Here is a 14,103-nt window from a genome sequence, read left to right as displayed (position 1 = left end):
GTGTCTGGCCTTACATTTAGGTCTTTAATCCATTTTGAGTTTATTTTTGTGTATGGTGTTAGGGAGTGTTCTAATTTCATACTTTTACATGTACCTGTCCAGTTTTCCCAGCACCACTTATTGAAGAGGCTGTCTTTTCTCCATTGTATATTCTTGCCTCCTTTATCAAAGGTAAGTTGACCATATGTGCGTGGGTTTACCTCTGGGCTTTCTAACCTGTTCCATTGATCTATATTTCTGTTTTTGTGCCAGTACCATACTGTCTTGACTACTGTCGCTTTGTAGTATAGTCTGAAGTCAGGGAGCCTGATTCCTCCAGCTCTGTTTTTCGTTCTCAAGATTGCTTTGGTTATTCGGGGTCTTTTGTGTTTCTATACAAATTGTGAAAGTTTTTGTTCTAATTCTGTGAAAAATGCCATTGGTAGTTTGATAGGGATTGCATTGAATCTGTAGATTGCTTTGGGTAGTAGAGTGATTTTCACAATGTTGATTCTTCCAATCCAAGAACATGGTATATCTCTCCATCTATTTGTATCATCTTTAATTTCTTTCATCAGTGTCTTATAATTTTCTGCATACAGGTTTTTTGTCTCCCTGGGTAGGTTTATTCCTAGGTATTTTATTCTTTTTGTTGCAGTGGTAAATGGGAGTGTTTTCTTAATTTCACTTTCAGATTTTTCATCATTAGTGTATAGGAATGCCAGAGATTTCTGTGGATTAATTTTGTATCCTGCTACTTTACCAAATTCATTGATTAGCTCTAATAATTTTCTGGTAGCATCTTTAGGCTTCTCTATGTACAGTATCATGTCATCTGCAAATAGTGACAGCTTTATTTCTTCTTTTCTGATTTGGATTCCTTTTATTTCTTTTTCTTCTCTGATTGCTGTGGCTAAAACTTCCAAAACTATGTTGAATAAGAGTGGTGAGAGTGGCAACCTTGTCTTGTTCCTGATCTTAGTGGAAATGCTTTCAGTTTTTCACCATTGAGGACGATGTTGGCTGTGGGTTTGTCACATACGGCCTTTATTATGTTGAGGAAAGTTCCCTCTATGCTTACTTTCTGGAGGGTTTTTATCATAAATGGATGTTGAATTTTGTCGAAAGCTTTCTCTGCATCGACTGAGATGATCATATGGTTTTTCTCCTTCAATTTGTTAATATGGTGTATCACACTGATTGATTTGTGTATACTGAAGAATCCTTGCATTTCTGGGATAAACCCCACTTGATCATGGTGTATGATCCTTTTAATGTGCTGTTGGATTCTGTTTGCTAGTATTTTGTTGAGGATTTTGCATCTATGTTCATCAGTGATATTGGCCTGTAGTTTTCTTTCTTTGTGACATCTGTGTCTGGTTTTGGTATCAGGGTGATGGTGGCCTCGTGGAATGAGTTTGAAAGTGTTCCTCCCTCTGTTATATTTTGGAAGAGTTTGAGAAGGATAGGTGTTAGCTCTTCTCTAAATGTTTAACAGAATTCGCCTGTGAAGCCATCGTAAAAAATCATTCTTATCTTGCAGGCTGCTTGCCCACCTCTCTACTGGTAAGTTCAGACTACACCAATATGCCACAGCAGCCGTTTTTGTGAAAAGCCAGAGGCAGAATAAAGGCCCTTGGCTTAAGGATGGCAAGTCTTAAAATAGAAACTGGGGGTGGTTTATGTCCCACCCGTATAAATATACTGTTCCTATTACTAGGGAACAGTATAGGCAATGAAGTGTAAGATTCTTCAATTATTAGTAACTCAATTTCAACCTGAATAAAGTAATAAAAGAAAAATTTGAGCACGGCCAATTATAATGAAAATTCACTAGTTATCTACTAACCACAGCTCTTACAAAATCCCAAATAATAGTCTTTTCTGCTAATGACATTTTAGAAACAAACTTACTTTTCCGAGGTAAAAGTTTTCCATTTCTTATTACATTTGTTAGGTATGTAGTTCCACCATTCTGAATACTTACACATTGGCGCTCTAAATTGCTCATCATAATTTAGAACTCAAAAGAATTTAGATCACTTCCTTAAAAAATGAGGATAGTAATTAAATTAAGTTCCAGCTTCATTTACGATTTAAGTGAGTTATTCTCATCTGTCACGAAAGTACAGTTGACCCATGAACAAAGAGGGGGTTAAGAGTGTCGACAGTTAATGGAAAATCCAAGCATAATTTCAGTCGGCCCTCCATATCCACAGTTTCATATCCTAGGATTCAAAAAACCATGGATTCTGTAGTACTGTAGTATTTACTACTGAAAAAAAATCTGCATATAAGTGGACCTGTGCAGTTCAAACCCTTGTTCAAATTTCAACTGGACTAGAGAATGTCAGAGTAACTAAATATTTGGCTTTCAAATTACAGCCAACTCTGCTAAGGGTCTGACATACATCCCCCAAATCACCAAACCAAGAAAAGATGACATTAGGACAGAGATAAGAGCTAGGTAGAAGGCCTGGGTCTCAGAGTCTTGGCTTACTCACAGCTAGCAATGAATAACAATACCTCTTGCTTTTTAAAGGTTAAAACTTTTTTTTTAAAGGTATGAAATAATCTATTTAATTCTTCATATTCTTATCCAAATCAATAAATCTTATTTTCCCCAAAATTTCACAAATTCCACTCCTTAAAAAGGGAACTTGTTTTCTATGTACTTACTGGTTTATAAAACAAGAGAATACAACTTAAATCCAATTTTAAAAATAACTACACATCAGGAATCTATGAATGTCTAAAGAATGCCTTATGTTGATACTGGCATTACTGTTTTACCTGACTCATGTGGAATGGAAAACAGAAGAGTATGAGGTCCAGTGTGCTTCTCTGTACCAGTACACTTGAATCCTGCACCGAAGTGCTTACCGCTTCTACCTAAAATAAGAGAGTCTTTAGTATCTATTGTGTATTACACTGGGAAATAGTTACCATGAAAATGTAACAATGCTTCATTTTCCTCAAAAAACAGAAGTATGTTTCCAAGTTTCTTTTATCACTAATTACACATTTGTACATTGTTTTGAATAGGTAAATATAATAGTTTAAAATTAAGGAGCACAAAAGAGTACATAGCCAAAAGGTTCTCCCCCATCTGTTTCCAACCACCCAGTTTTGTTTGTGTAAACAATCAAGAATACCAGTGAATACTTTCTGCAAATATAAGTAAAAAAAAATGCATGCATAATCCCAAACTCTGCCTTTTTCATTTAACAACATACTCTGCAGAGCTTTCCTTAACACTACATAAAGAACTTCATTTTTTATATCCAAAGAAATACTTCCTTTCATAGATGAATCCTTATTTATTTAACTAGGCTCCTAATGATGAACATTTATACTGCTTACAACCATTTACTATTGTAAGTAATGTTGCAATATACTTACATAATATACAAGCACACCTACAGGATAAATCTTTCAAAGCAGAATTGCCAGATATTGTGATATACGCAGTTGCAATTTAAATAGTGTAATGCTTTGTCTTAAGGTTATGTATATTTATATTCTCACCAGCTCTGTGTGACAATTTGTTTTTCCATGTTAACCCACACGTTTCTTGTTTTTGTCAATCTGATATATGAAAATGGGTATCTTCATACAGTTTAAATTTTTATTTCTCTTCTTACAAATAACACTGAGAATTTTTTCGTACCTTTGAATTATTTTTATTTCCTTAGGTTAACTTTCTGTTCAAATCAATTTTCCTACTTGACTGTTAATATTTACTTATTTATTTACGTAGCTCTTTGAATAATAAGGAGGTTAGTCCTTTGACTGTGATGTATTATAAACAGTTATCCAATTATGGCACTTGATTTTTAAAGAAATTTTAAAAAATGACTTCTTTAAAACTTCCATTAACTCATTAAAAGGAAATGTAACAATACATTTGGAAAATAGTTTGGTAGTTTCTTATAACCTTAAAACATATATTAGGAGAAAATATAAAAGTAAATCTGTTTGAGCTTAGATTAGACACAATTTCTTAGATAATATCTAACACCAAAAGCACAAATGACAAAAAAGAAAACAGATAAATTGGATTTGATCAAAATTAAAATTTTTGTGCTTCAAAGGACACTATCAAGAAAGTGAGAAGACAACTGAATGGGAGAAAATATTTTTAAATCATATATATGATAAGAATTTAATATCCAAAATGTATAGAGAACTCCTACAACATAACAACAAAAAGAGAAATAAACCAATTTAAATAATGGGCAAAGAATTTGAACAGACACTTCTCCAAAGATTTAAAGATGGCCAATAACCACAAATACGTTCAACATCATTAATCATTAGGGAAATGCAAATCAAAACCACAATGAGATAACACTTCAAACCCATTAGGATGGCTATAATAAAAAAGACAGACAGTAACAAGTATTGAAATGGATGTAGAGAAAAGGGAACCCTCGTATATTGCTAATTGGAATGTAAATCGGTACAGTAACTTTGGAAAAGAGTTTGCCAGTTCCTCAAAAAGTTAAACACAGTTACCATATGACCCAGTAATCCCACTGTTAGGTGTATATCTCGAAGATACAAAAACTTATGTCTACACAAAAACTTATGCATGAATGTTCATAAAGAATTATTCCTTAAGAGCCAAAAAGGAGAAGTAACCCAAACTGTAATCAACTGAATGATGGATAAATAAAATGTGCTATATCCAAACAGAATATTAATCAGCTATTAAAAGGAATGAAGTACATGCTTCAATATGAACAAATCTTGAAAATATTATGGTAAGTGAAAGAAGCTATTCATAAAAGATTACATATCATATATTTTATTTATATGAAATGTCCAGAATAGGCAAATCTATAGAAACAGAATATAGACAGTGGTTGCTAGGGACAGGAGTGAGGGAAAATGTGATGTGATTAATGGTACAGATGGGGTTTCTTTCTGGGGTGACGAAAATGTTCTCAAATTAGTGGTGATAGTTGTACAACTTTGTGAATATACTAAAAACCACTGAACTGTTCAATTCAAAAGGATAAATTTCATGGTATGTGAATTATATCTCAATAAAGCTGTTATAAAAAAAAGTTAAACATATATTTACCTTATAAAGCAGGAATCCCATTCCTATGTATTTTCTCAAGAAATAAGGATATATGTCTGGATAAAGAAGATGTGGTACATATATACAATGGAATATTACTCAGCCATTAAAGAGAATGATGCCATTTGCAGCAACATGGATGGACATAGAGATTATCATACTAATGCTATTTGCAGCAACATGGATGGACATAGAGATTATCATACTAAGTGAAGTAAGTCAGACAGAGAAAGACAAGTATCATACGATATTGCTTATATAAGGAATCTTAAAAAAATGATACAAATGAATTTATTTACAAAACAGAAATAGACTCACAAACTTAAAAAACAAACTTATGGTTACCAAAGGGGGAAGGTGGGGGGAAGAGATAAATTAGGAGGTTGGGATTAACATATACACACTACTTATTTAAAACAGATAACCAACAAAGACCTACTGTATAGCACAGGGAACTCTACTCAAGATTCTGTAATAATCTAAATGGGAGGGCTTCCCTGGTGGCGCAGTGGTTGAGAGTCCACCTGCCGATGTAGGGGACACGGGTTCGTGCCCCAGTCCAGGAAGATCCCACATGCTACAGAGAGGCTGGGCCCCTGAGCCATGGCCGCTGAGCCTGCGTGTCCGGAGCCTGTGCTCCACAACGGGAGAGGCCACAGCAGTGAGAGGCCCGTGTACCGAAAAAAAAAAAAAAAATCTAAATGGGAAAAGAATTTGAAAAAGAATAGATATATGTATATGTATAACTGAATCATGTTGCTGTGCACTTGAGACTAACATTATAAATCAACTATATTCCGATATAAAATAAAAATGTAGAAAAAAGAGGGACTTCCCTCGTGGTCCAGTGGTTAAGAATCTGCCTTCCAATGCAGGGGATGCGGGTTCGATCCCTGGTCGGGGAACTAAGATCCTACATGCTGCGGGGTAACTAAGCCTGCAGCCTCTAGAGCCTGTGCGCCGCACCTAGAGAGCCTGCATGCCTCAACTACTGAGCCCACATGCTCTGGAGCCCGTGCACCACAACCAGAGAGACCACACCCTGCAACTATTGAGCCCATGCGCTCTAGAGCCTGAGTGTCACAGCTGGAGAGAAGCCCGTGTGCCGCAACAAAAGATTGCGTGTGCCACAACCAAGACCCAACGCAGCCAAATAAATAAATATGAAAAAAAGAGAAATAGTTGTAAATGGGAAAAAAAAGAACATATGTCTATATAAATAACTGTATGCAAATGTTTATATTAGTTTTATTCATAACTGCCCCAAACTGGAAAGAACTCAAATGTTCATTAATCAGTGAATGAATAAACAAACTATGGTATATTCATACAATACTACATAGCAATATAAAAGAACAAACTATTGATACATGCAAAAACATGGATGATTCTCAAACACGTACAAAGTGAAAGAAACCAGACAACAGCTAACACTGCATGATTCTATTATGTAACATTCTGCAAAAAGCACAATCTACAGGAATAGAAAATAGATCAGTGTTTACAAGGACTTGGGAGTGTAGGGGAATGAGAGTGACTACGAAGGGACAGAAAAGAACTTTTTGGGGTGATGTAAATGTTCTCTATCTTGATTTTATAGTATGTATATATGTATATAGTATGTATAGTATACTATAGTATGTATAGTATGTATGAATTTGACAAATGACTGTATGTATTTGTCAAATTCATACAACTGTACACATGAGTTAATTTCAGTGTATGTTAATTACACTTTAATACATATAACCAAAAATCTGCATAAAAATCTGTCATTTCATAATCATGTGGGGAAAAAGTAAAGGATGATTAATCACAACCTTTTTTTTTAAACATTTCAAAATGACCCTTAAGGGATTCTTTGTTTTTCACTCCTTGCTCATTTTAAGAGTACAGCACTCTACAGAGATAAAAGGTTTCCTTCTGTTCTTAACCTTGAAATTAAAAAGTATAAGCAAACAATCAATGTGATTTTTTTCAACTATCTTTCACTATCTGCTTTAGTAATACATCATTTTGCATAAATCCCATACAGAATCTGGCTATCACTTTGTCTAAAATCTGTCTTTCCTATAAAGAAATCTATGATCCAACAGAAGGTACACTTCGAGATAATATAATGAATGTGGCTATGTTAACAATGGTCTAATCAGTTAGCAAGATGGTAATAAAGACCATTTATTTGCTTGAATAACAGATAATAAAGATAACATATAAATAACAATTCCTTTTCCATGAAAAAACTTTGTAGGTTTTCAAAAGAATAATTAGCAACTATTTTGGTCTTTAAGTTTCCTTGATGAAAAATGTAAGCTCCATGAAAACAGGAACTTCATTCGTGGCACGATTCTCAATATCTGGAATTTTGTGTCTGGCTATAAAGAAGTATGAGTTAAATGAGCAACCACATGTATACCTACCATTAGCTCGATATCACTGCCAATTATATAAAGCTGATCTTCCATGGAAAGCTTCCTGTTCAAATGGGCAAGAACATACGTGATTCCAGGTAAACGCACAGCAGGACTGGTTAGAAGGCTACCCCAGAGGGCACTGTAGAATGCCGACTGGTCCACTGCAGTAGCAACCTTTTCCAATAATGTGTTTGTTCTGAGGTACAAAATAAAGTGGTTGAAAAATGGAAATATTCAGTTTCACGATGTTAAACACAAATCATTATCCTCTCCCAGAATGTATGAAAGCATCCCTGCCGTAGTCATATGTTCCATAGATGGGAAGAAGCATACACGTCAGAGTAAGAGAACTGGGGTGTAAGTCCTGGCTCTCCCAATTACTAGCTGTGTAATCTGGGGAAATCACTTAGTGTTTCTTCAGTTCGGTTTCCTCAACCGTAAAATGAAGATAACAACAAAAACACCACCACAAGTCCCATCTGCCTCAGTGGGTTGTTAAACCCACATACATTATAGTTAATAATAATCCTATAGCAGAACATATCTTCTGTTGAGTTTCTACAAAATTTTAAAGGCTATTTCCAAATATTTCCTTCTCTTTGAAATCACATTATGTAATTCACTATTTCAATGAATTATCCTATGACAAAATCAGAGATGCATTATTGCTCTATTAAGAACTGCATTTAAAGAATTACCTTTCATTTGTTTTAAACATAAGATAAACAATGCAATACACAAAAATTATTACATTGCTGTAAAGCAGATTCAGAATCAAGAGAATCTGATGATGAGTTCTACTGTTAACTTACTATGTGATTTAATACTAACACTGTAATCCCTTCTAGCCTCAATTTAACTATGCATTAAAAGAACATGTTTTCATATCATTTTATAGAACTTGTGTGAAATAACTGGCAAAACATATTGCTATGGTCTGAATGTTTATGCCCCCTGAAAATTTATACATTAAAACCCTGATCCCCCAAAGTGATGGTATTAGAATGTGGAACCTTTGGGAGGTGCTTAAGTCATGAGGGTAGAGCTCTCATGAATGAGATTAGTGTTCTTATGAAAGAAATACCAACAGAGCTCCAAAGTCCCTTCCAGTAGATGAGGATATAGGGAAAAGGCTCCAGCTATGAACCAGGCAGAAGGCTCTCACCAGAGCATGGTCATGTTGGCACCTTGATTTTGGACTCCCAGCCTCAAGAACTGTGAGAAATAAATTTCTGAATTTTTGCATTTCTGAATATTTCTAAATTTCTGAAAATAAATTTCTACCCAGTCTGTGGTATTTTGTTACAACAGCCCAAAAGACTAAGGCACATAACAAGATTAAATCATAGAGATACCACAGTCATAAAGACCATTATTCAATTTCTACGTTAAATTTTTAATTATAACTAGCAGATTTATGAAATGGTATTCATTGTATGCTTCCCTTAGGAGAATTAATAAAACAATTTAAAACAAGACTGATTTATAAACTTAATAAAATAATCTCATACTGTGTTTCTAAACTTGTAAGCAAGTAAGTAAAAAAGTTAATAAAAGTAAATGATAAGTTTTGAGGACTAAAGTATTTTTTCTCAAAGTAGCTTATAAGAGTAATCCAATATTTTCAGGATTAGATTCTTACAGCATTATGGGAGCAGATGAAATATAATAAAAGGGTAGCTGGTCAATGCACTGGAATAAATTATTTAAATTTAAATCATGTGTACTCGTAAAGAAAGTTTGGCATTTTCTTTTTCTGCCACCTTAATTCATAATTTCCTTTTTGGTAAGAATATCAGTAACAGAGATTTAAGATACTTAACGTTACCCTGCATTGTCTACCACTATTAACTTCCAAAGAAATGATAGGCTCCAAAACAGATCAAATCATTTTCTTCGAAGAGTTAAAATATCAAGAGTATCATGTCAATAGGTTGGTGCTAGGCTATTTTCCACCATTAACAATTTAAAAATTGATGGTACATGGCCCAATTTCCCATTCATTTTATTAATTTAAATGTCCTATCTATTGTACTATTATTTTAAATTATGGGTCACAAATTTTTGAGTGATTTTTATGTGCTAGGCACTAGACTAAGTGATATTGAAATATTATAGTAACACAATGAAATAGGTTATGCTTTTTTATATACAAGAAAACTCAATAAAGTTCAGAAATGTTGAAAAAGCTTTCCTAAGCTCACACAGTGCCTGTCAAACTAGGATTTGAACCCAGTCCATCTACCTTCCAAGTCTGTGCTCTTATTACTCAGCTAAATTTTCAGTGTGATACACAAACTAGACACACTAATTTTTTTGCTATAAAAATCTTCAGGTGATATACTGACGTGTCAAGAATAATTAGTTTTTGTGATGCTAATATTACTGATTTAAGGATGCTTGCTGACAAATCCATGACTTTGATTACTTAGCTGCAGCAATAACAGTACTATCTTACCTCTCATAGTACTCTGATCCTTCTTCTAAGCCAGGAAGAATACCAGTTAGCAATCCTTGTAGACCAGGCTTCAGTGTTTTACCCAAAGGCAGATAATATATCTCATACAAACTTAGCAATGTTGGTTTCACCGACATGGCAGCATTTGCAAGAAGAGGAAATAGTCCAGAACTGTTTTATAAAAATAAAAGTGGGGGATAAAATAACTATAAAATATTAATTCATATGTACCAACATGTGTGTATAAATCTTTAAAAAATGAAATAATGTTATACTGCTCAGCTTAAAATGGTATCCTGTATAGTGATGCCTTCTATATCCATTAAACCAACCTAGGTCTCTCACCTGAGCTTCATACTCATAAACCCAGTGGCCACCTAGCTGTTTCACAAGGCCTTCAAATTTCACAATTCATAAACAGAGTTCCCTCCCTCCCCCTGCCCCAAATCCTGATCCTTCCCCTGTAATTTCCATTTCAAAATATGGCATCAGCATCCATCTGGTTGACCAAAGGCTATACATCTTAGAGTGACTCTTGACCCTTTTAAAAAAAATCTACTTTAAATCGGAATCAATTACCAAGTTTTCTCTCCAAGCCATCCTCCTAGATATTTTTTGAATATAATAAATTCTCTCCATCTCCATCAGATAGCTCCTTAGAAGAGATCACCAAGGTATCTCAATCATCATCTCTCAATCATCATGTCTTACCAAGTACTGCTTCAGGATAGCCCTGAAGCAGCTGTTCTCAATAAAACCTTTCACTGGTTTCCTGCTGCCTTTAAGATATAGTCTAAATGCTTAATGTGGCTTTTAACATCTTGCTACTACATACCTCTATAGAGACAATGTATGCTCACCAATATCACTCCTGCACCCTCTGCTCCAGCTACACTGAAGAATTCCTCTCAAGTTCATTTTAGAACTTTCCACACCCTCGTTAGCAAGCAGGCCTTCGCACATGCTGCTCTGAAAGATACAATTCCTGCTCCCTTACTTACAACCTCCTTGTTGTCTGGATGATTCCTAGGACTCAGGAACTCAGCCTAAGCTGTTTCCTTGAGGAGACTGTCTCCTAATTAGACTACGTTAGGCTCCCTATTTGATGTTCCCATAGAACCTAACACTTATTCTAATAAGTAATTCTGTTTTTACTAACAGTAAGTAATTCTATTGCTGTGATAATAATAAGTAATGCTAGGGACTTCCCTGGCGGTCCAGTGGTTAAGACTCTGCGCTTCCACTGCAGGGGGCAAGGGTCCGATCCTTGGTCGGGGAACTAAGATCTTGCATGCCACACAGTGCAGCCAAAAAAAAAAAAAAGTAATGCTATTCCTTGCAGCAGCAGAAGGAAACATCAACAAAGTAAAAAGACAACCTACAGAATGGGAAAAAAAATTTGCAAACCATATATCTGATAAAGGGTTAATATCTAAAACACATAAAGAAGTTGTACAACTCAATAGCAAACAAATAACCTAATTACAAAATGGGCAAAGGACCTAAATAGACTTTTCTCGAAAGAAGATACATGAATGGTCAACAGATACATGAAAAGATGCTCAACATCACTAGTCAACAGGGAAATGCATATTAAAACCACAGTGAGATAACATCTCATGCCTGGCAGAAGGGCCATCATCAAAAAGACAAGATATAACAAATGCTGGTGTGGATGTGGAGACAAGGGAACCCCTGTGCAGTGCTGGAGGGGCTGCAAATTGGTACAGTCACTATAGAAAACAGTATGGAGATTCCTCAAAAAATTAAAAATTCCAATTCTGGGAATATATTCAAAGGTAAAAAAAACACTAACTCAAAAAGAATCCCCATGTTCATAGCAGCATTATTTACAATAGCCAAGACATGGAAACAACCTAGGTGTCCACTGATGGATGAATAAAGAAGTTGTGTGTGTGTGTGTATACACACACACACACACACACACACACACACACATACACACACATGGAATATTATTCAGCCATAAAAATGAGGAAATCCTACCATTTGCAACCACATGGATGCATCTTTAAGGTATTATACTGAGATAAGTCAGACAGAAAAAGACATACCGTATGATCTCACTTATAGGTAGAATCTTAAAACAAACCAAACCAAAACAAAAAAACACCCTAACTCATAGAAAAAGAGATCAAATTTGTGGTTACAAGAGCCAATGGTAGAGGGAGGGGGAATTAGAAGAAGGTGGTCAAAAGGTACCAACTTCCAGTTATAAGATAATTGAGTACTAAGAATGTAATGTAAAACATGACGACTACAGTTAACACTGCTATATGATATACAGGAAAGTTGTAACAGAGTAAATCCCAAGAGTGCTCATCATAAGGAGAAATTTTTTTTCCTTTATTCTTTTCTTCTTTCTTTTCTTTTTATTGTATCTATATGAAAAGATGATATTAGCTGAACCTATTGTGGTAATCATTTCACAGTATATGTAAATCAAACCATCATGCTGTACACCTTAAACTTACACAGTGAGGAATGTCAATTATTTATCAATAAAACTGGGGGAAAAAAGAGTAATTCTAGTAGATAATTCTGTAATATCAGAAAGCAAGAGACCATGACTCTCTTTTTATTTCTGTATCCTAAATCCTTAACACCAAGTCCTGCACTTGCAAAGTGCTTAACAAATGAATTAAGAATCTGTCTTGCTCCTACTTTATACAGAAAACAGAGGTCATCTAGTGGGAATTCCCTCAGCTCGCCATTTTCCCGCCTTCAATTTTAGGTAGTACAGTGTGACTTAAAGCTACAGTAGTAACCTCTTCAAAGCTACCTTGCCCCAGGGCCCAACGTCTCCTTTTGCCAGGGCCCTGCTTTATCTACCATCCTTTTTCTTTCCTGTAATTTCTTTCTTCTTCCACTGACAATTGTGCTTAAATCTTTCCTATGACTCTCAAAAGAGAACAAATTACAACAACAAAATCCCCAAACCTTTATCTTAACTACCTCCTGGCTTGAAGCTGCCTTCCTACTTCAACTTTTGGGGGGAAAAAAAAAGCACTCCTCCCAATTTATCACCTTCCATCTGATCTTCAATCATGACACTTCTACCTGCTCTACTAAAGTTGTTCTCCATACTGTCACCAATGTCTACTAATCGCCAGATTTGATGGTCTATTTTCAGTCCCTACTGTTTCATGTGCCAGTAATATTTGATACTATTCACCACAACTTTCTCTTGAAATTCTTTCCCCTTTTGGCTTCAGGTGAGCTCTGTCTCCTGGTACATTTTCTAGCTCTGATTCTTCTTGTTCCTTTTCAATGACTACTTTCCTCCACCTGCTCTTTAAATAATGTGACTCCTAAGTATTCACAGAATGGTCTCATTCCTTTACCCTCCTTATTATTCACAACGTACTGGGTGATCTCAATCATTCTCTTGGCTTCAACTGCCACCTGAATACTAACTGCTCTAAAATCTCTCTAGCCTGAAGTCTGGGTTTGTATTATCAAAAGTTTACTTTACATATCCATTTAATATTTTACGCTGCTCAAACTACATGTCTAGCCTTCTTAGTAACACCTCTGTGTACTGTATCATATTAAAAAAAATAAGTTTGAAGACACAATATGATATTTTATCATAGGTTACAGAACTTTAAAAGTATTTGTATTTATGTTAAAGCATAAACCTTGAGATTAACTTACTTAATAAAAAATAAAAAGTCCAACATTAATATAAACTTTAGTTTTTAAATTAGCTATACTTCTAAAAAATACACAATAACAATTTTACTCCATAAGGTATGTGTATATAAGAATGTCTGCCATATTTAGACATGGTGTTCTAGAATTAATTTATTATTCTTATATAGCATTATATATTATTCTTATATTGCTAATAAAATTAGATATACTGCAACTTCGTAAAATAGCTGTTTCTTAAAGTAAACTTTCTGTTATTTAAGAGTTTAAAAAGTAGTAGGCATGAGTTATATAAGAAAAGTCTTGCCTTAAGAAAGGAATTGATCAGTTATTACATGTAACTGAGCAATTTTCAGCTTTTTATTAAAAAGTGCTGTTCCTTGTAATATAGTGTTTATTATTAGTATTAAAAATACCTATTACTGACTTTAGGTTCTATTTTTAAAACATCCATGCAGAATTTAAAGAAAGAGAAAACACATACACAG

At 34.7% G+C, this 14,103-nt stretch overlaps 1 protein-coding gene across 4 annotated transcripts in view; it reads right to left on the bottom strand.

The window, feature by feature from the left end:
- DOP1A (DOP1 leucine zipper like protein A) overlaps positions 1 to 14,103 on the bottom strand; it is a 110,661-nt gene that overhangs the window by 65,250 nt on the left and 31,308 nt on the right. For all 4 annotated transcript variants that reach the window (XM_079938758.1, XM_079938757.1, XM_079938760.1 and 1 more), the window contains exons 4-6: positions 9,941 to 10,111; positions 7,489 to 7,678; positions 2,773 to 2,871 (exon numbers count right to left, since the gene is read on the bottom strand). In XM_079938758.1, the coding sequence (XP_079794884.1) occupies positions 2,773 to 2,871; positions 7,489 to 7,678; positions 9,941 to 10,111 (460 nt within the window). The remainder of the gene's footprint in view (positions 1 to 2,772; positions 2,872 to 7,488; positions 7,679 to 9,940; positions 10,112 to 14,103) is intronic.

The sequence above is a fragment of the Stenella coeruleoalba genome (assembly GCF_951394435.1).
Source record: "Stenella coeruleoalba genome assembly, chromosome: 12".
Lineage (NCBI taxonomy): Eukaryota > Metazoa > Chordata > Mammalia > Artiodactyla > Delphinidae > Stenella > Stenella coeruleoalba.
The sequence above is the reverse complement of the archived record's forward strand: the minus strand, read 5'-3'. Positions and strand labels throughout refer to the sequence as shown.